This window comes from Daphnia carinata, chromosome 6, assembly GCF_022539665.2.
Source record: "Daphnia carinata strain CSIRO-1 chromosome 6, CSIRO_AGI_Dcar_HiC_V3, whole genome shotgun sequence".
NCBI classification, from domain to species: Eukaryota; Metazoa; Arthropoda; class Branchiopoda; order Diplostraca; family Daphniidae; genus Daphnia; species Daphnia carinata.
In genome coordinates, this window is record NC_081336.1 from 5,772,084 (window position 1) to 5,794,677 (window position 22,594).

The 22,594-nt window shown below is 38.8% G+C and overlaps 1 protein-coding gene across 1 annotated transcript; it reads left to right on the forward strand.

The window, feature by feature from the left end:
• The first annotated feature begins 10,212 nt into the window (after nt 1-10,212).
• On the forward strand, nt 10,213-12,963 carry LOC130703306 (cell cycle checkpoint protein RAD17-like). The gene is given in 11 exon segments (XM_057524794.1): nt 10,213-10,221; nt 10,283-10,336; nt 10,384-10,524; nt 10,933-11,198; nt 11,200-11,346; nt 11,423-11,548; nt 11,621-11,778; nt 11,837-11,983; nt 12,056-12,364; nt 12,428-12,598; nt 12,672-12,963. Coding segments are annotated over 11 exon segments (1,716 nt in total). The 3' UTR covers nt 12,860-12,963.
• The last annotated feature ends 9,631 nt before the right edge of the window (nt 12,964-22,594 follow it).

Sequence of the window (22,594 nt, forward strand, 5' to 3'; positions counted from 1 at the left end):
GGAAGTAGACGATTTCCATAGACCTCTACCTCCCGCTCCAGCACCGACACCTGAGATGTCTCAGCGTGCGAAACCAGAGGAAACGATAGGCTTCACGCTCGCGCACTTGCACAGCCAAAAGGAGCCGCTAAAGGTGCACCGGCCCTTTTATTGCAGCATCGCGAAGGTCCCGTCTTTCGCGAAGAACCGGACGACGAATCCGCCGAATGGATGGAACGTTAGAGAGAACCGCTAATTTCAATAGATGGGGTCCCCCCGGAGAAAGCTGAACACTTTGGATTATTCTTATAGGGCACAGCAAATGCATGTCACATAGGACTACCTGTCTGGGTTGACGTTGTTGCTGTCTAAGCCGCATATGGGATGGAGGCCGTAACTGAAATGGTAGTCCTGCGAACAAGATTTTTGGAAACTTTCGATCGGAAGATTTTGATCCTTATCAGAAAGTTAGACTGCGACAAAAGAAGCAAGCGGCTACCGAGATACTCGTGTGCTATTTATACGACGTGTTCAATTGGTGACGGAGGTTGAACCCCCTGATGCCGGAAACAAAGAAAATCAAATATCTGTTGCTTGGCCTAAATCGGCCGTTGAATAGAGAAATCGCAATTAAAGAGACCCAAGCAACAGATGAATTTTTGAAAACGCAGTTCATACTAGAGCGTAAGAGGATTTGTAGAAAAAAAATCGCAGTGAATTTTACGGGGCAAGCAAAGGATCGTATTCCAGCCTGGCGAGTCACGAAACATGAGACCCAGTAAGGCGGAGAATTTATAATGGCGAGGACGATTAAATCCTAGAACCCATGGGACGAAAAACATTCGACGACTGCGAGGAAGGGCGAGCTCTGTCAAGACGAGAAATCTATGACGCCTACGAGACTAGAAGAATGTCGCCAGAGCGAAAAACGATCAATGGCTACGAAACGAAACGAGACGCCATACGAAAAGGATCTAACGACGAATTGAAGAATGTGAGGAAATGGTATTAGACCCCTAATAGACCGAGAGAGGATCATGTGGCTGTGGGAATGATTTCACTCGGAGAAAAGGTGAAGAAGAATGGCGTATCCAAGGAGGCTAAAATCTGGAAAGGGAGAGAACTCACTGATCAATGTGGCTTATTATCCACGGCTCATATTCGAAGAAGTCAGCTATAATGGGATGTCAAGGAAGTTATTGATTCCGTAGCCTAAAGCTCAATTGTCCCGTTGAGCCTGCAAGAAAAGTTAAAAGCTCCATTGGTGTAATGGGATGGATCGGCAATCGTCCTGGTCGAATGGTAACAGAGTATCCCGCTTCTTGGTGCCATTCACTTGGAAGTTGAACATCAGGGATATAAAGCAAGTGGAGAAATCATCCTCATGGAAATCAAGGGAACAGAACTGCTGTTGGGAAAGAATTTCCTAGGCCCGTTCGGGCGATTAGTGGTTCGATACAAGAATATAGGGGTAGTAGTATCCGTAAGAGAATTTCCTGTGAACACGATCAACGAACAGATGGTCACCCCGCCGAGATTGGTCACCAAGATGGGAGAAATGCTTCCCCCGAGAATCTTTGCTTAAGTGGAAGCAGAACCTACCACAAACAAGGAAAACATCTTGATGACAGAACCATCAAGAAATTCACCCTACGACCCTACGGCCATCTCTGTGGATACCGCCGGCCGGAAGGCTACGTCTTTGAAGAACATTTGAAACGTCACTCGTGGGATGGAAAATAGGAAAAATGTTATGGGATGAAATATGTATGAACAAAATTGCTGCAGCTCGAGTAATCGAACACCGCTAAAAACGAGTTTAAAATTTTTTTTTTCAAGCACTGAAAAAAAATTTGGTTCCCAGTGGTCTTGTTTACTATATAATCTATATAGCCAAAAAAAAATTGTGTAAACTGAATTCATTGAAAAATGCATCTTACTAGGGAAGTAAAGCTTGCGTCGGCGATTGGTTTGCGTTGTGTGCCATCGGATTCATGATCAGTCTGATATATAGGGCGTTGACAATGTACAAATGCCCAGTACCAACTGAAGAATATTCTTCACGACTCAGCACTAGTAAACAGACTTTCGCCTCTCAAGGCGTACTACAGGGGGAGGCATAGGTTTTACGTTTCCTAACCCACTGTGTGGTACACTTACTGCTCCTAACCTACTAACAACAAGACGCCCGACGACACCAGCCACCCAATTACCGAAACCAACAATTCCAGGCTCCAGCTCAAGCACAGGTAGTTTTGTGCGTATATTCCAAATTTCACACCACAAAAACAACAATCACAACAACCAGCTTCCACTACGCCCTCGGAAGGGCAAAGCAGGCCAATTAGCAGCAATGCTACAAACCCTGTTACTTTATCGTCCCCTGAACCAACTACTGAATCTAGAACAACTACTCTTAGACCCAGTACTGTGGCATTTAAAACCACCAGTCTTAAACCCAGCACGCAAGTCTCTAAAATTACCAGTCCTACCCCTCCGAGTGCTACACTTACAACAATGACAGGAAATGTGAGTGCTCCTAATCTACTAACAACAAGACGTGAGACGACACCAGCAACCCCATTACCGAAATCAACAATTGCAGGTTTCAGCTGAAGCACAGTTAGTGGCGAATATTCCCAATTTCACACAACAGAAAGAACGCTATTTCAACCAGCCTTCACTCTGTCTTCGGAAGGGCAAAGCAGGCCAATTAGCAGTGATGCTACAAACCCTGCTGCTTTATCGTCCCCTCGACCAAATGCTGAATCTAAAACCACCCCTCTTAAACCCAGCACGACAGGGCTAACTGAAGAAATCATTGACAATCCGCTCGATAGTTTAGAGATGTCAGTGAATTCGCTTTCACATTCAGAAATGAATGAAACGTACAGAGAAGATCAGCCCAAAACTCAGGTATCACCTATTGGGAAAAACATGCCCTTACCACCATATGAAACCGAACGAAAAGGGGCAGGCACTACTGCCGATCTGAGACGCTTGGGTTAAGCTTCAAAAAGCCTGAAAACGGAAATCTGTTTTCAAACATTTCGGGTTCAAGAGAAAAACAAGGAATTTTGAAGATAGTTGTCTACTTGGAAGGACAAGGAATAACTAATTCCATAACAAAAGATCCATTCAAAGCCACTAAAACCTTTTATGTGGACGTCGGAATGCAGAAAAAGGCATTTTTAAATTTAATTTTCATTATGCGTTAGATGAGTAGTCCATTTTGCACAATTGGATGGTTATCAACATCGGCATACAAGGAGCATTGCTAATTGGCCTACAGATGGATGCAAACACATACCAGAGCACTGGTTACAAAAAAAGTAGGGGAGACTGGGGTGAGCCGGGACAGTGGGTGAAGTGGGACAGCTAGAGGAAAAATAGAAGTAATTGATTTAAAATTTAAAAAAAAATATATGTTATTAGTATTTGTGTTTCCTATTTAGGGTAAAAGTTTTAAACGAATATGTGAAAAAATACAAAAGTTATGTAGAAAATTTAAAAAACGGTATTTTTTTCCTTAAATTTTTCGCCGCGATTTAGTGTTTTTCTTCACAATACTACAAGTAGTTAATATTTTATACATACAAACAGGTAGTCTATTCATTTCTCTATCGTTTGCAAAAAAAAATTTAATTTTAGGACCATTATTTTGAGGGGAAATTGTATTTTTACCAAAAGACTTTTTTGGGGCTGGTTGGGACAGCAAATGTGCCTGAAATTGAACAGTAGTGGGTGGAGTTAAAGGCGGAGCTACAAAAACAGCGTTGCATTAATTAGTAAAAAAGTTACATTTCTAACTAACTTACTTCTTTAAAAAAAGAGTATATTTAGTAGTATCCTACTGATTTATTACAATTTTTTTAATGTATTTTATGAGTATAAACTTAGGGTGTCCCACATCACCCACCCTGGTGTCCCAATTCACCCAACACCATAGGCTCCTCCCTCAAATTTTTCAAAACTTTAAAAATCTGTAAAACGTAAATTATTTATTATAAAATTCGGAAAAAAAAACACGGAGGTAAAGAAAGGTACAGCAAAAATATAAATCCAGTCAAAAATAAAATCAAGCAATTTGTGAAGGAGTTATGGAACAAAAACAAAAGGTGTCCCAAATCACCCCAGTCTCCCCTACTTGGAATACCTACTCTCCATGAAAACCAAACAGGGCTAGATAAACGCTTATAATTCAGCAGTTAAAAGTTCAACAGTTAAAATGACTTAAACATCATTTCTGCATTTAAAAATTTAAAATACCAGCAATGGGTTTTAATTAGTCAAATTTTAGCAGTGATTTTAATTATTTACATGCGAACTGATATTGAACAATTGAAATACCAGGAATGGATTTTAAGTGATTCACTTGTCTGTCAATTAGTCACGTATATTTTGTCTCACATCGAATAAAACTGGGATAGATAAAGGCTAATAAATCAAATATCAGGAACGGTTTGAATCAATATCATTAATGATTTTGAACAATTTCAGTACCAGTAATGGACTCTAATTAGCCAAATATCAGTAATGGTTTTGAACAATTGAAACGTAAACACTGATTTTGGAAACCTAAAATTCCAGCAATGGATTAAAATAGCCAAGTATCTACAACCATTTTGAATTTGTTTGGTATTCCAACTCGGATGATAATTTAACCTCTAACGGTGGCTAGCAATGTAATCATGTGGAACGAGCTTCCCTATCTCGGTTGTTCATCATTTTTCACCCACAATGTAGCGCTTTTTATTCTAATAAAATACAGTTTGAAAAATTTTAAAATGCCTGCAACCATCTTAATTTTTGTTCATTTCCAATCGAGTCGTGCGAGCTAAATTCAAATAAGTTCGGCGACCGATCTCTGCGAAGAGATAACCACTCCGCCTCTTTCACTTGCGACAATATTTCAATTTCAATTGATAAAGGAATTAGTCAAAACTAATAAGAATTTAGCGATCCGAAAAGTGGGTTCCACTTTGAAATGGACTCCTAGCTAATCGGAGTGTTTTCTTTCCAATCGGGAATCGCATTTCGGGTCATCGAGGCGGGGCTTTCGGGACTTATAAGTATAACATTATTCGCTCTAAACACTATCATGATGTGTCAGTCTATCAGGATTGCGGCATGTACTCTTTTGAGCGAGTTACAAAAAGGACTCCAGGGTTTCCGACACTTGGATATCTGGAACCCGACGTTAGGACATCTGTCCACCGACGTTTTGACTACTGGTCCCCAACGTTTGGGGCAACAATAAATTGTTGCTGAACCAAACGAGCGCTACACTTTCCGACAAGAGGACTCTCGCTTCATCGACATTAGAGCTTCAGATCTTTTTTTTTTTTACTTGATGACTGGGACTGTAAACGTTAAACGGACTCGCATGTAAACGACAAATGGACTCTATACGTAAACATAAATTTTTTTATAAGGTATTTAATTAATGTAATTACTATAGAAATGTTTTTCTATGATGCATCGGTTTATGAATTTTAAGTCCATTTGTCGCTAGATCGGGAGTCCGTTTGTCGTTTACAGTAAACGAAAAACACCATTGTTGGTTAACAATATTTCAAAGAACTCATTAATGCAAAAATGGATTTAGTAGTATAAATTTTAAATTTACAGGTTTGCCTGCGAAACGATCTTATTTTGAAAAACAAGTTCTGAAATCCTTTGCAAGTTGGAAATAATAATTTTTTGCCTGCCAAAAGTGTTTTATTTAATTTACTTTAATGTTTTGTTGACCAAAATCGTTACTTACGAGTGATGGCGAGGGAATTGGCTGACATTATAGCAGAACAATGGAATTTGCGTCGGATTTTGTTCAATAAACAATCCTTGGAAAGCACTGGACAAGACAGTGGCAAAAATCGCCATCCTGCCTGTCAAAAACAGGGCAGTCTTCCTTTGAAAACGAAACGAGACTTCCAACATTTCGAGGAAGAATGGTTGAAACCTGACGTCCGAAAAAACCTTGTAGGGCTCTATTGATGTTGAATTAGTTAACTGTTCTAGTTGCAGTAGAATATCATTAACATTTTTTATTTCAGATGGAGATAGGCTGCGTAGTTCATTTGAAAAAAGCCTGACCTTAGTTTAGGATATGGGGTTGCCAAGGTGGAAGAAATAGGTTAATCAGGTGAATTATTTTTTGCCACCTCCATATCCTAAGGCTAGGCCGCGAGTAGGGGCACTCTATGCGTGCTGTTTTAGGGGTGATCCAATATTTTATTTCTATGATCTATTTCCTAGAATCTTAAGCGAATTTTAAATTAAAAAATTAGAGATTAAGAACATTGCTTGATCTTTCTATTGCAAAAAAACCCGATAATTTTGCATGCAACATTTCTATCCGAAAATTTTTTTGGTGCGAGACATCGTAGGGCCTATCCTACGCGTGTTAAAACAGCAAAATTGGAAGGGGTGTTCCAGTTTTTCTGGTTGCGACTGTACAATTAGAAGAATTTGGGGCGAGGTGATAGCTAACGAATAGATGAAAAACTACACTTGGAGTGGAACACTAAAACCGAACATTGGGAAGATGAAAGCTTTAGTGGTGAGAGGTTTGAGATAGTTCCTAGCTGTTACAGACGCAGTTAAATATGGCGAATTCAGCAAACCACCTATCCTACATATTGAACAAGCATTCCAAATGTGTTTAAGAAAAGCAGTCGATAGGTTAAAGCAAAGTACAGCTAACAAATGCTGATGCTGTTTTACATGTCCCCTTTTTATTTACTTGATCCTGTATAGGCCACATGACCCGGCAATGTACTCTGCCAGATTCAAGACATGTTCAGACGCCATCTTTCAATGCATTTGGGGCCATTTTCCATTCCTTGGGACATCGTGACCCATAACATGGGAAGTCTCTCTGTATTCTTTTAGACGTCTATAACCGTTCCTTTGGATATCTTTTTCAATTTGATTGAACATCTTTATTCATTCTTTTACATAACATTTTGTATTCTTTTGGGCAGCTTTAACGATCCTTTAATACATCATTATCTATTCGTTTAGGCGTCTTTAACCATCTTCGGGACGTCTTAAAGACAACTATAAGATATTTTTGTGAGTTTGTCTTTGTAAAACATCGTCATGAAGGTTTTTCATGCATGGAAATGAAAACTTTAAGTTGTCCGCAGATTGTCTTGAAAGTTATCTTAAAGATATTACTAGTCCCGAACATTAGCACGAAGGGAAGGGGTCTTAAAGACTACCTAATGAGTTCCTCTGGGACATTCTCACTCGGGATAGTCGAGCATCCTCGGGATGTTTTAACGACAGCCCAATCCCCAGTGTTTTTAGTGCCCCATCATCAGAGATGATGTGGGCATGGCTCGGCCCCGATCGTCTTTCATCGGGGCAACCCACAGTTTGTCGGAAAAATGTCGTCAAACCGTCGGTTCGGTTTAGCCATTTTCGACTTCGGATTGGTTTTCAGTTTGCAACTGGGCATAAACGGTTTGAGCCGCCATAAATTTTTTTTTTTTATTTAGCTTAAATTTTAAATCAACCAATCATCACTAATTGTTGTGAGCGTAGTGACGGTTAACAACTTCTTATAAATCAAATTTCCGATCAGGCTTGCGGTGATCGCGATCGAAAATTGGTCGATTTTTCCGCCATCTAGCGAAAAGTCTTTATGATTTATTGTCCTTGCAAGCCGTAAAACCGCGCTGCAAACCGCAGTTTACACCGCGGGTTCAAACAGTCAATCCACGGCTCAAACTATTTGAAAAAAACGGCAAACCGAGCCGCACGGGTCGATATTTTGCCTGGGGCTACTTGACTAAAATTGGCCAATAGGAAAAAAGTGTAATGTCATCCCAGCAGACAAAATTTTAATGTCAAAGCCGGTGTGTAAGCGATAGGGCTCGGCCCCGCGACGATTTACACCGCGGTTTTGCACGGCTTGCACCGCGGTTTTACGGTTTGCACCGCGGATTTGCGGTTTGCATAGGATCAATACATCAGTAACAGATTTTGTTGCTAGATGGTGGAAAGATCGACCAATTTTCGATCGCGATGCCTACAAGTCTGATCCGAAATTTGATTTATAACAAGTTGCTGACCGCCATTAAGCTCACAACAATGAGTGATAATTACTTGATTTGGAATTTCAGCAAAATTTAAAAAAAAAATTTTAATGGCGGTTCAAACCGGTTTTGCCCGAACGATCGGGGTAAACCGCGGTTTTTCATTTCAAAATCGTCAAACCGGCGGTTCCAGGCTTGTCGCGAGGCAATATGTACTACTTAGTACATAATCGCGCCTGCAGTTTTCTTTATGGGAAAAGTGTGTTGTTACCCCTAGGGCTTTGATTTGGTTGCTTTAATGGTTAAACCGTTAAAGTTAAACCAGTTAAACAAAAATGCGTGTAGCGCATGTCTTAATTTTTTTCAAAGCGAAAAATATGAATTAGGTTTATATAATTTATATTTACAATATTATGATAATGTTCATAATACTACAATATAATAAATACACATATATACAGTATATTACAATTATATATATATATTTATACATACGTACAATTATATTTATATATTTATACATACATACAATTACAATATATATATTACTATTAGATATATGTACAATAGTTATGGTAATTGAAATAAACGAATATAAGAGAAACAATTTTTTAATTATTTGTCAGCAAAATTAATTATGATATTCGCTGATTTAATATATAAATAATATAAATATAACATAAATCGAGAGCCCTTGGTAAGGGCTATCCATTCTTAGGTAATTGTAATCAATATTTTCAAATCGAAAAATCTTAAACGCAAAATGCGTTTTTGTTGTTTTTCGATCTAAGGTTCTAATGGACGCAACCGATAAAAACAAAAAAATTGATGTTGCACTTAAACTTTTTCCTTTTCTGAAAATTTAACATAAGTTTTATAGAATTAGATAGCTCTTGATAAGAGCTATCGATTGATCGCAAATTTGTCAATTTTAACTGTTTATTTTCTTCATAAATAATTATTAAAGGATTTCATGATTTTAGAAAGGGGAGGGGGTGTGTGAAAAAGACGAAACTTTGCATTGATTGTTTGATGCTTAATTTTCGTCAAAACAGGAAACCATTATAATATTTTTGTTCCTTGTGATTCGAGGAACAAGTTATTCTAAACGTTTACTTTTCTAAACGGTTAAATATAGCATCTTAAAAGATGCTATATTTAACCAAAAATTACATTTGAAAAAGTGGTTTTTGATAAACCATTATGGCGGCCATTTTTTTACCGCGTCAAGTTCAAATTTTAAAAAGGGTAAATAAGTGTAAAAAATTGTTATTATAGGCACATATTTACATTTTTTTTGTGTCTAGAAAATTTCAGCATTCCGTCTTGTATTAAAAATTAACTAAGATAATTTAAATAAATTTATTTCATAGGTTCTCATTTAATTTACAATTTTAGGTGTCTTTTTCCACATTCCGCATGGAAAACCACGTTTTATCGCGACTTCCGCGTGGAAAAGCTCCAAGCAGACAATATTAAAAAAAAACAATTGACTAACGCCCTGCGCGTTTATCATTTACCCCATAAGAAAAATGCATCTGCAACTATGTACTACTTAGTACATATGTAGTGAGACCATGTTGGTCGGTTCGGTTTGGCCATTTTTGACTGCAGTTTGGTTTTCGGTTTGCAACTTGGCCAAACCGGTTTGAACCGCCATAAAAAATTTTTTTTGAAATTTTGCTAAAATTCCAAATCAAGTAATTATCACTAATTGTTGTGAGCGTAATGGCGGTCAGCAACTTGTTATAAATCAAATGTCCGATCAGACTTGTAGGCATCGCGGTCGAAAATTGATCGATCTTTCCGCCATCTAGCGACAAACTCTGTTATTGATATATTGTCCTATGCAAACTGGAAATCCACGGGTACAAACTGTCAAACCGCGGTTCAACCGGTTTGGAAAAACTGGCAAACCGAACCGCACCGGTTTGTCCTTTTAAAAAAAAAACCGCGCGGGTCGGCCAAAATCGTGCCCGATCGTCGCGGGGCCGAGCCCTAGCCCTAGTAAGCGATTTAGCGCAAGAAAAAACAGCACTTTGGTTAGAAGGGACTTCGTAAAACCATTGACTTAAGCCAAATGTTTGGCTCAATGCAAGAGTTAAACGGTTGGCCTAGGAGACGGAGACCAAGTTGGCTTCAACCACCTATGATCTCACATTATTGGAAGAACGTAAATATACTAATCATGACTCAGGTAGAAACAAATTGGTAAACATTGTAAATTTTTTTTGTAATACTCAGTAAATTTTGTTAAGAATGGTTGGGTGAAGCCCGATTTTGGACCAGCTGCTACAGGAAGTTTTTGTCCCGTAAGAAAAGTGCAAAATGATGATTCAGCGCAACATGATTGTAATAGAAAAAAAGACCACAAGAATCCACGAAAAATATGAAAAACATTTGTACGCCGACAAGCTCGAGTGAACTTGTAGTCCAAAAAAAGAAAATTGCAGACGTGAAGTGTTGGTTAGAGCAAGCATTTTCCACCAACAATCATCAGGTATGCACTTCTGAGATGTCTCTTCTAAGTTGTTTATTATTATTATTTTGTTTTAATATATTTTACCTTGTGTTATATTACTCTTTGTTGTTTTACTTCATTACATTTTATTTTACATTACTTTACTTTACTCTCCTTTACTCTCCTTTACTCTCCTTTACTCTCCTTTACTCTCCTTTACTCTCCTTTACTCTCCTTTACTCTCCTTTACTCTCCTTTACTCTCCTTTACTCTCCTTTACTCTCCTTTACTCTCCTTTACTCTCCTTTACTCTCCTTTACTCTCCTTTACTCTCCTTTACTCTCCTTTACTCTCCTTTACTCTCCTTTACTCTCCTTTACTCTACTTTACTCTACTTTACTCTACTTTACTCTATGTTATTATTACTATTTTGTTTGTTTTTTTCAGGCACAGTTTCTCCTCCTTACTGGTCCTCCTGGATGTGGAAAATATCAAACACTAAGTACTATTTGTAAAGAATTGCACATAGACATCCTTACTTGGGAAGAACCAATCAGACATTACAATGCAACAGAATGGGATATCGGTCAATATAAACTGCTACTGTATGTCAAAGAAAAAGATGCTAAGGATACTTTTTATGCAGACAGCCCAGCCCACCGTACAGAGAGTAACCAAACAGACAGTAACTTCTATAACCATCTTGAAGAATTTGGAAAGAACCAGCCGTTTCTGTACTCTCAAGATGAAAGATAGAGAACTATCACTTCATCCAAAACCTTCATTGAGAAAAATTCTTCTTGTACAAGATTACCCTCCGATGATTTTCCAAAACCTGGAAAGATGGCACAACATCCTCTTGTACATAGGCATTTCAGATTTTTGCTGTGCTCCACTACAGTATGTTTTCTACAGTAATTATGTTTGATGTACACAGAAAGTTTGGTTCCAGAGGGAAAATACCAGCTGTGTTCATCTTGACCAATAATAAAGCTTTCAGCAGTATGCAGCTTAAACTATTCCCACATGACCTGCAAGAAAGACTCAACATCTCTACGATTAAGTATTTTTCATCTTGAGATTCTTCAATATTGCATTATTTACACACTGTCCATTTATTTTTCATTTGACCTAGTTTTAGTGGACTTGCAAATACTTTTGTGCTAAAAGCTCTTCAAAAAATTGCTGTTAACTCCCAGAAAGCTACCCCAATTGAAGTGATTCAAGCTATAGCTGGTTCCTGCAATGGTGATCTGCGCAGTGCACTAAATACGATGAACTGGATGAACATGAGTAAATATGTTTCAAGTTCAATAGCTTAGAACTTATGTTTTTGTATTTCTTGATGTAGGAAGCAATAATAATGAAAAGCAATATGTCTACCCGAAGAAGAGGAAACTGTCATCAAAGCACGAGAGGAATGCTTTAGAAACGGCCTATGTAAGAGATGGATCAATGGATTTCATGCATGCCATAGGGAAAATTCTGCATTCAAAGAGTATTTTATTTTATTTTGATTGTTATTCTAAGAAATTTATTTAGTGTTATTTTCGTTCTAATTTTATGTTAGGATTGAATGAAGCTCAATGTAACTCACCTGGTTTACCACCACATCTGTTGGACGAGTTTAGAATGCCACTGAAAGAAAATGTTAATGAATTAACTAGAAATATTGGTGACACATCGCATAAGGTTCTATTGTATTTGCACCACAATTATCCGGTGTATTTTAACAAAATTGAAGATGTATCAAAGGCAATAGGGTATCTTAGCTCTATTGACTCACTTAGCAACCAGATAACGTACAAAGAAATTTACGAGGAATATTCGCTTTTAACTGCTATACGAGGCCTCATGTTTAGCAATACCAGCGTCAATGGTAACCAAGGGCAGATGAATCTGTAGCCTACAGTTCACCAAGTATGCAATTTCGTAATTTAAGGAAGTACGTGGCGCCCCTTGAGAAAGCCAGACCATTTCGCAATTACCCTGAAGCAGCAAGATTTGCGTTCACAGATGCAAGAAATTAATGGCAAACAATGTGGACCTTCTTTTTTTTCCGAGACGTGGCCATTTATGCGTCTGATTCGCGATAGATTGAAAACTACTTCTGGTTTGTAGAATTTAATGTGCCTTGTAACGCTCGTAACGATTATGTTCGCTCACTTGTATGTATTTATGTAAAGCATTGAATCAGGTACTGGAACTGGATTACGGCTATAAATTAGAAGATCCCAAGTTGCGAACCATTCAAACCACAACCCACGCGCCCAAACTAATGGAATTGGAAGCTCAAAAATTTCCCGTGACCGAGAATGCCACAGATAACTCAGAGATAGATACGGACATCCTAATTGAAGAATACGAGGATTAGGAAATCCATGAATGATCTATTTTTTATAGAAACGTTGTTCCTGTTACCAAATCAGGCATACTTTTGCAAGTGGAACTAATAAACGGAAAGGAATATATTATTAATATCTCCTCAACTTAATTTTATACGTTCTTGGTTGTTGGCCCCCTTATTCATCCCTCTCGTTTTTCATTTTTCGTGTATTTTCCATGACAGTTCTGGTGAAAGGAGGAAAAGAGGAAATGACTTAAATTACATTGACGCCGTAACTTCGGGCAACGACGCCGACAATTTGGGCTATCACATTCTTAAACGGCAATATATTTTATAACTTTGTTTTGAAAAAAAAAGTTAATATGGTTAAGTAATAGGGATCTGATATGCAAGTAGAATTTTCATGAACATAGTTCAGTTTCTCAAAACTTTATTTACCTCTCTTATTCCTTTTTATCATGTCGATACAGTAGAAGAGAAGGCACGTTAAAAGAAAGATAGAAAACGTAACCGTAAAAGTGTTTCACTCACGGCTGTATACAAACATGTCTTTTACTATTGTTTTATAATCGTATTCTCTGTTTTCATCATATCTTATTTCCCTAAGGGATAATACAATTTTCATGCGGAAAAAATGGTTAATAATAAAATTTCTGGGTCGAAATCGGGTAGAAGCAGGCTATACGGGGCAGAAAGCAGTGTAATCAGTGTGCGTAAATAGTAGAAGCGGTCTGCTACGATCTACAACGGAGGACAACCCGAGCTACGACTTCAGCGTCAACTACGCCACACGAGACACCATTCTTGAGTTGCTGTAGAACGGGCTCCAAAAACGTCCATTAAAAAAAAGAGAATAGAGAAATTCCTGCCATAAACATCTTCCAACAACTTGGACCTTTATTATGCCGATGCCTTTTTATGGTCTTTAACGGAAGACCCGTATCAACCATGGCATCCCTGCGCCGGAGGCTCCTTAAACAACATAACAAACAAACAAAACCCGAACTACGAAATCTTTGCAATGAAGAAAATAAAAACTTCCGATATCGACGAAAAAACTCCCCGATTTACGTAGAGTCGAATTTTAGTGTACTTAGACCAGAATAAATCCGGTCAAGTGGGGAATCTGGAGTGACGTAACTTCACCAGAGGTGTCAAGGTGGGCCTTACTTGTCTTTAAAGTGGAATGCAAATACTCTTCTTCCTAATATACTTAATTACATCTCGGACTAAATTGTAAAAAATAGGAAAAATCGACATCCTTCTATTGACTGTCGAAAACCCAGAGAGGAAGACGAGATTAACAAGGTTATGTATGAATAAACGAAACATTGTTTTCACATTTTTGTCCGCCATACCAGCGCTGATTCGGCTGGCCAAAGAAATTCGTTATTGGTCCCCATATTCTGTGTTTAAAAAAAAAACGACGCTTAGTCCACGACATTACCTCAGCGTCTTTGGCCAACTGTTGGGTGTCGACACTTTCATAAAAAATGCTATTTCTCGTGTGCTTTATCAATTTCCTCTTCATCTCTACGGAAACCTTAGAAATTCTGGTGAAAAAATATTCCTATGTGGGCCAGAGTGAAGTGCGGATCCCGACTGCGGACTTTTATCTGCGGACTGCCCCAAAGTGTTTCCGAGATTTTTCGCGGACTTCGCGGTAAAATGCGGACCGTTTCGTACAGGTACCATTTAAAAGTGCGGACCACGAAGTACGATCAGCTCCTTGCCATTGCTGTATGAGAGAAGCGCCGGCATACTGTAATGGCCTGAAACAATGCTCGGCGTAACTCGACCCGCCTACTGGAAGGACTTTAATCGAAATGATAAGTAGTACGCTCATTGTTTTACTTCAACCTTATATCGATCTTTTTTATTACCCGGTTTTTCAAAGCCTATAAGCAAAACACAACCACGGCTATCCGCTCGGGTGCCAACCCTGCATACCCTTGTAACAAGCCCAAAGGCTAACCAAAAGGAGCCACACCTCTTACATCCCTCAAGCGTTTCACAAGTGAAAGTGAACGTATCTCCTCCCACCTTACCTTCAACATTTGTGTTCTGTAGTAGTATAAATACTGCATATTTTGTAGCTTGTAATTTGAAGTTGTTTCAGCAACTCACTGCAAATATACGGGATTTGGGAACTTTACAATTGGAGGTCCCAACGAGACTAACACTTGTTGTCCAGTACAAAGTTTCTTACCCGTAACTTATTTCAGTGATTGTGCTCTACATTTCCCCGACGAGTCTCCAACAGCTCTACCAGACCAAGGAACACCATCAAAAGGTAAGCGAATGCCGTTTGATCATATCGTACCAGAGACTACTCGTAAAGAAAATACTTTGTACCCAAACGTTGTCGACGAATTATCCCCACCTTTGTACCCCGTACTCCCTAAATCAGACACAACCAGCCCAAATCCCAACCGTCTCCGAGAAAATTTTTTGGACCACTGGAAAACTCTTGTGGACTTAGAATTTGAACAAGAGTCAGAACAAAACAAAACCTATCAGACCATTACGACAAAAGCACATGTACAACAAATAGAATCTAAGAAACAAGAAGTTAGCAAAGAGACACACAACGCATTGCAATTATATTCATACTCATTGTTAGAACAAACGTTGCAAGCACCAAGTGGTATAACAGCAGAAACTATTACAAACACCACAAAGACATTTAAAAATCACGTAGAATCCCTCGGTGGCAACACTGAAAACCTTGACAGTATATTGCAACAGATTAGCATTGGTCATAGTAAAGAAAAAGAATTCCTATTCGGTACAATCAGAGTCCTCCAAAAAGAAATAATACTTGCGCAGATAGCTGAGAAGAAATATTCATCTGACTTAAACTACGAGTTACAAAGCATACGAAAACAGCTAGATAGCAACAAGAAAAAGGCAAAAAGTTCCAAATACACCCTAAGTAGTTCCCTTGAGCAACTCCAAGAAAGTAACGAAGCACTCAAAAACGCCCTTGAAAAGTCTGCCAATCGAATCAGTGAATTAGAAACCAGCCTTGAAACTGCCACAGCAACAGAGAACCAATTGCAAAACCTTTTACGAAAAAAGGACGAAAACAATATAGCTGTTGAAAGAGAAGGGCAAGAAATAATTAGCAAACTTGAAGGTGAAAGAAAACAACTGGTTACGAGGTTAGAAGACACCGAACAACGGATAAAAGCAGCTTTAGAAGCAACCAAACAACTCCAGACAGAAACAAAAGAAACAAAAGAGATCCTTGAAAAAACCTTAGCAGAAAAAGCAGGTTTACGAAGAAGTCTGATAGATAGTACTGTAAAGAATAAAAATCTCGAAACGGAATTACAAAAGAACAACATACAGGCAGGAAACCGAGAAGAAAAAATTTGGTATCTGGAGAATAGAATAAAAGGATATAGAAAGCAACAGGTAACATTCGCTGAAACCGAAGACTTAGACGCCTCCAACGAACCAGGAGAAATAACGAAACTAGTGAGTGAGATAAACGACCTAACCTCAATAACAGAAGGAGACAAATCCCTTCACTTCGAGCTAGAATCAGAACAAGTCGAAAAGTTACAACAACTTAACGACGACCTAAAAAACCAAATCGAGACCCAAAACGATAACCTCCTTCAACTAAAACAAAAGTATCAGACTCTCAAAGAAAAAGTCAAAATGGGACTTTCACACAAAGAAACTTCGATAATTGACCGCGACACAACGGATAGCGATAGCATCGATACATCCACAACCCAACCGATTGTGAAAGCATTAGGAGAATTATTTTCGAGAGAAGACAAAAAGTCAATTCCAATTTTCAAAGGGAAAAGTACTGATAAATTAATAACAGAATGGCTAAAGGACGCAGAACATGTAGCACGCAACAACGACTGGGACGACAACCAAAAAATAAGATTCTTCTCCGACAGATTAAAAAGTGATGCCCTAGAATGGCATGGAAACTACGTAGAGGAGCAAGGTGATGAGTTAAGTTATGATGAGTGGAAAACCGCCCTCATTGCAAGATTCCAGGATGCATACGACTTAGCAGCACAAAGAAAAACGTTATCCACACTAAAACAAAAACCCGAAGAAAAATGCAAAGCGTTTATCTCAAGAATCAACAGTCTCTACGAGTCCATTGAAGGCAAGGAAGAAAAATCAGACCAAAACCAAACCATCGTCGAAGGTCGACTCATCAACACAGTCAAGAGGATGAGAGATCATACCAAAATCAAAATTTTGATGCAAGGCATACTACCAAAATTCCGAGCTGAACTCGAAACGAAGACCCTGAAGATTTTGACCAGCTATGTAAACAAGTAATCATATCCGAAGGCATCCTATATAGCAAGGAGACTGCAGAAGACAAAGAAATAAACGCGGTAATCGCAGGGATAACGCATCACGAGAAACAACAAGACAACGAACTTTCACAACAAAAGACAGAAATTAAATGCTTCAAACAAAAAATTAGGGAACTGGAAAATACTAATAAGAGTCGTGAATTGTCACAGGATACCGATATAACCATAACAGCAGCAGATCGATACGAACCAAGATCCCCACGATCGAGTGATCGATACTCCAGATCACAAAATCCACGAGTTCGATTCAACGAGAGACCGAATAGCAGAGGTCCCAGTAGTGACCGAAACTTCAATCGTAGCAGAGAGAGCAGCCCATATCGCAACAACTATACTTCACCACGAAGAAAAGGTACCTCTCCAGGGTATAGATAATCCAATTACCCTTCCTATCAACAAACGAAGAGACCCCCAAACAGCAACGGACAGATACATTACAATCAACCAAAGTTTCAACCACACAACAATCAACAAGTGTATCATCAAAACCCGGGTTATCCTCAACAATACCCACAGCAACGACAAAACCAACCAAACACCCCGACACCTTTGGGAATAAGGTTATTATCTGTTACAAGTGCAATAAAAGAGGACACATTGCACGAGAATGTTGGACAGATATGGCACGTATCAACAATCCGAACCGCCGTCCAATGCAGTAAACACGATATCCTTACCAAATAATTCCCCAACAGATAATTTAGAATTAGCGATACCCAAACTAATACGTATACCCGTTAGAATTTTTGGAAAAGAAATTAACGCTTTAGTAGATACAGGAGCCGCAGCCAGTTTAATTTCAGACAGCATATTTTTTAACCTAAAAAAGAGGGAAGAACTTAAAGAAATTAAAAACACCCCCTCGCCAATATTCAGAACGGTTTCAGGAGAAATACTAAAATCAATGGGAAAATTTGAATTTTCAATTGTCATTAACGACAATCACGTTATTAATCATCATTCTTTATCATGGAAAACTTAAGTGAAACCTGTATCCTGGGTTTAGACTTCTTATCAAGCAACAATGTAAAAATTAATACTAGAAACAGACAGATAAATTACGACCATTTTGGGGTGGAACACAACTTTGGAACAAATATACACCCAATATATAGCTTAACGTTTGGCAAAGTAGGCATTCACATTCCACTCTTCCCCAACCAATCACCAGAAAAAGCCGATAACAATGACCTTACTGAAGCAGATTATCGCAGCTTAGAATCTTTTTCCCAATCAGACAATAACATGAAATCCAAACGAATTAAACAAAGCCGCGAAGGCGAAACAACCAACATCTCTGAAGAGATTCGCATTAAAATAGAAATTTTATTGAAAAAACACGAAGCTCTATTTGCAGAAAAAGAATCAGATTTGGGTTTAGCAACCGATGTAAAACATTTCATTAACATAGGATATAACGCCCCAATTACTCAACGACTGCGCAGAACTGCAGAAGCATTAAAACGTATTGTAAAGACAAAAATCGAAGTAATGTTGAGTAACAAAATTATTAGAGAAAGTCACAGCCCATTTGCAGCAGCCATTGTAATGGTACCCAAAAAAGATGGAGAAATGCGTATGTGTATTGATTATAGGGCACTAAACAAAATAACCGTAAAAGACAAATATCCATTACCAAGAACTGATGACACCATTGAAGCATTGAGTGGATCGGTTTACTTCTCAACATTGGACTTACTGAGCGGCTACTGGCAGATCGAGATAGAGGAAAGCGACAAACACAAAACCGCTTTCATCTATGAACTTGGACAATACGAATTTCATAGAATGCCATTTGGATTAACAAATGCGCCAAGCACTTTTCAACGTGCGATGAATAACATCTTGAAATCAGTATTGTTCAGGTTCGCATTGGTTTATCTGGATGACATCATAGTGTTCAGTAATAATATTACTGAACATGTGACACATCTAGAAACGGTGTTTAAGCTTCTTAAAGACGCAGGACTAAAATTCAAACGGAAGAAATGCGAATTTTTCAAGGAAGAATTAGATTATTTAGGATACATTGTTTCGAAAAAAGGAATAACACCGAGTACGAAAAAATTAGAAGCAATCATCGAATACCCCGCTCCCAAAAACGTGAAGGAATTGAGCTCATTTTTAGGTCTGGCTAGCTATTATAGAAAATTCATCCGGGCTTTTGCTAATAAAGCCCACCCATTGACAGCGCTAACGAGAAAATCAGCCGAGTGGAAATGGGGAGAGGAACAAAAGGACGCTTTTGACTGCATCAAAAACTGTCTCATAACTAGACCTATCCTTGGGTATCCAGATTTCACGCGCAAATTTATCATCTACACAGATGCTTCAGGATATGGAATAGGAGCAGTCTTGGCTCAGATGCAGACTCTACCTCAATCAGCGGATTCAGCAGAGTCCGACGTACAGGAACCCCGTGAATCAGACGGCGCGGAAGTCGTCATCGCGTATAGCTCTAAACATCTGAACGATCGCGAGGCCAAGTGGTCAACCACAGAGAAAGAGGCTTACGCAATCACCCACGCAATTGACGTATTTAGGACATATCTATACGGACGTAGATTTACCGTATTTACCAACCATAGACCTTTAGAATGGTAAATGAGCAAGACAGAACCCGCAGGAAGATTAGCTAGATGGGCACTCAAACTACCAGAATTCGACATCGTCATTGGATACCGGCCTGGGAAATCGCACCAAAATGCTGGCACCCTAAGCCGTATTCCTATAGTGCCACTAGCAAGAGTAGAAACAAGGGCAAAGGAAAAAGAAATTGTCATAAAAGAGCATGAAAGAGATCGAAAAGAAATGGAAAGATTAAAAATCAAACTACAAATGGAAAGTTTAAGGAAACTGGAGAGAGAAAGCGAAAGTAGTCAGACAGAAAGCGAAAGTTTCGAAATGGAAAATCATAAAACGGAAAACAAAGGTTTTGAAAGAGAAATTGAAAGTGACAGTAAAAGGTCTTGGCGAGAAGACAAATGGCTAGAAGGGCAGCAAGCAGATAAATATTGCCAAAAACTAATGATAAAGATACAAGAAGATCAGAAAAGTAACAGATCTAGAAGCAACTTTATAATCAACGAGAAAGGTTTATTAACAGATAGGCAAGGAAAGTTAGTAGTCCCAAGGGAGTCAGTCGGAAGGATCTTACAAGCAAATCATGACCACATGTTAGCAGGACATTTAGGAATAGAAAAAACAATAGCCAGACTACGAGAGCAATACTTCATTACACACATGCGACAAAACGTAACCGAATACATTAAAAATTACTTAAAATGCATAAAAACACGCAAGGCTATAGGAGGAAATGAAAATGCCATTGCAACCCATGCCCCCAGCTGAAGGTGTGGGAAAGACTTGCGATGGATATTACCGTTAGTTCAATAAGCGAAAAGGGACATAAGTACATTTAGTCTATCAGATTACATGATCGTTTCGTTTTTCAGTGCCATTGAAGATCAGACTGCCAAACAATTGCTACAATCTTGGTTTATGATATTTACACAAAATATGGATCCCTGAAGTAGTCCTAACAGATCAAGGAACTAACTTCAGTCGTACTTAATGCAAGAAATTTGCAAATGTTCAAGATCAAAAACAAATAAGAACAACAGCATACCACCCCAAACGGACGGATTAGTAGAACGATTTAACAGAACCCTGTGTGACATGTTAGCTTGCTACGTGGGAAAAACCTGGAAATTGGGACAAATATCCCGTTGTCACATTTGCTTACAACACAGCAAAGCAATCCCAAAAAAAGCAAACACTACAACAAACCCCATTCTTCCTATTCTTTGGAAGACACCCCGTGATCCCAAACGACATCAAAATAGACAGACGATAGGATACATACGAAGACACCAGTGTAATGTACTCACATCAATGGAAGAAGGCTCAGCAACTAGCGAAGGAACACCTATTTCGCGCAGACAAGACAAAAGATATTACGACGAAGGAACAAAAGCAATTAAATACAACATTGGTGACTTTGTGTTACTAAAGCCCCACCAACTGCCGGAAAATTCTCAACAGGTGGAATGGACCATTCAAAATTACCAAGAATTACTCAGATCTCACTTACGAGATTCAAACGCCGAAAAATAGAAAAACTAAATCAATAGTACGTCAATACTTACCTAAAATTGTACGTCCCAGGAAATCAAGGAACAGACGGAACATCATGTGAGTTCAACCAACCGGAGTAATGAGGCGGTACGAAGAGGTCCAGCAAGGCTAAGAAAACACATCAGTAACAACGAAAGAACGCCTCCCCCTAAAAATGCGTATATATCGAGCGACAGAAGAAGAGTTTCGCAACATTACCACACCAAATATTACCGGTCCTATACCAAATCATCCTGCGCCTACTAGAATGACGAATCCACGATACAACTTACGGCAACGTAATGAAGTATCAAGATTCTAAAAAAAACCTTCAAATTTTTATTTCACAGATGGAACTGATAATAATATTCGTCCACTTACTAACCATCATTCTATCAATGTATCCCACCTATTCAACCGTACGCGACTGTAACAACGTAAAGACCAGAGGAATTTTAGATATAGAAGCACCATATTACTGCAACAACAAGGAAACAGATACACAGCACACTTACCCAGAATACCCACACTGTACACGTCAAACAACGCAGAAACCAGCAGCTGAAGAGCTGGACATGCAAACAATGGATAAAAACGAAGAATATAACAGGATCATTTTGGATTGGATCTTTCAAACTAATATTGCAAGAAACTAAACTAATAACCCCACTGGAATGCTGGAAAATGGTGAACGACCAGGTTTACCTTTTATGATGAAGGGCAATGGTATGCCATAAAACAATACCACACCCTCAACTGTACGCTGGAACAAATCACTCTACGGCAGAAAAAACAGGACGGCCAATTGAAAGCCCATTTGAACAGCAGGAAAGGACACTTCATCCAAAGCCATGGGAGATAGGACAACAAATAACTCATACTCCCAAACGTTGATTAAAGGAAGCGGATATCTGGAACTTCCAAGAATGCCGGAACACGAAAACACCAGCCGTCTTATGACGCGAACCGACAAATCGAGATATCATTCCTCAACAAACCAGATCGGGACATCACTCCACTAGGCTACAAAGTTGTCGGTTTACCACTAACATACCTAATTTTTCCAACGGAAACTACAAGAAAACTCTATGAGATGTTTAAAACAACTATAAATACATGCCTGCAGAAGTCTAACCTAGATACACCAGTGTGCAAGGATTATAGAGAACTTCCACAATCAAAGCGGAAACGATCGATTCAACAAGAAGTTACGTTCTTGTTAAACACACCTCTCGAAGATTCAGATATCGGTAAACGTCTATACAGCATCTCGTACGCCTGGGGA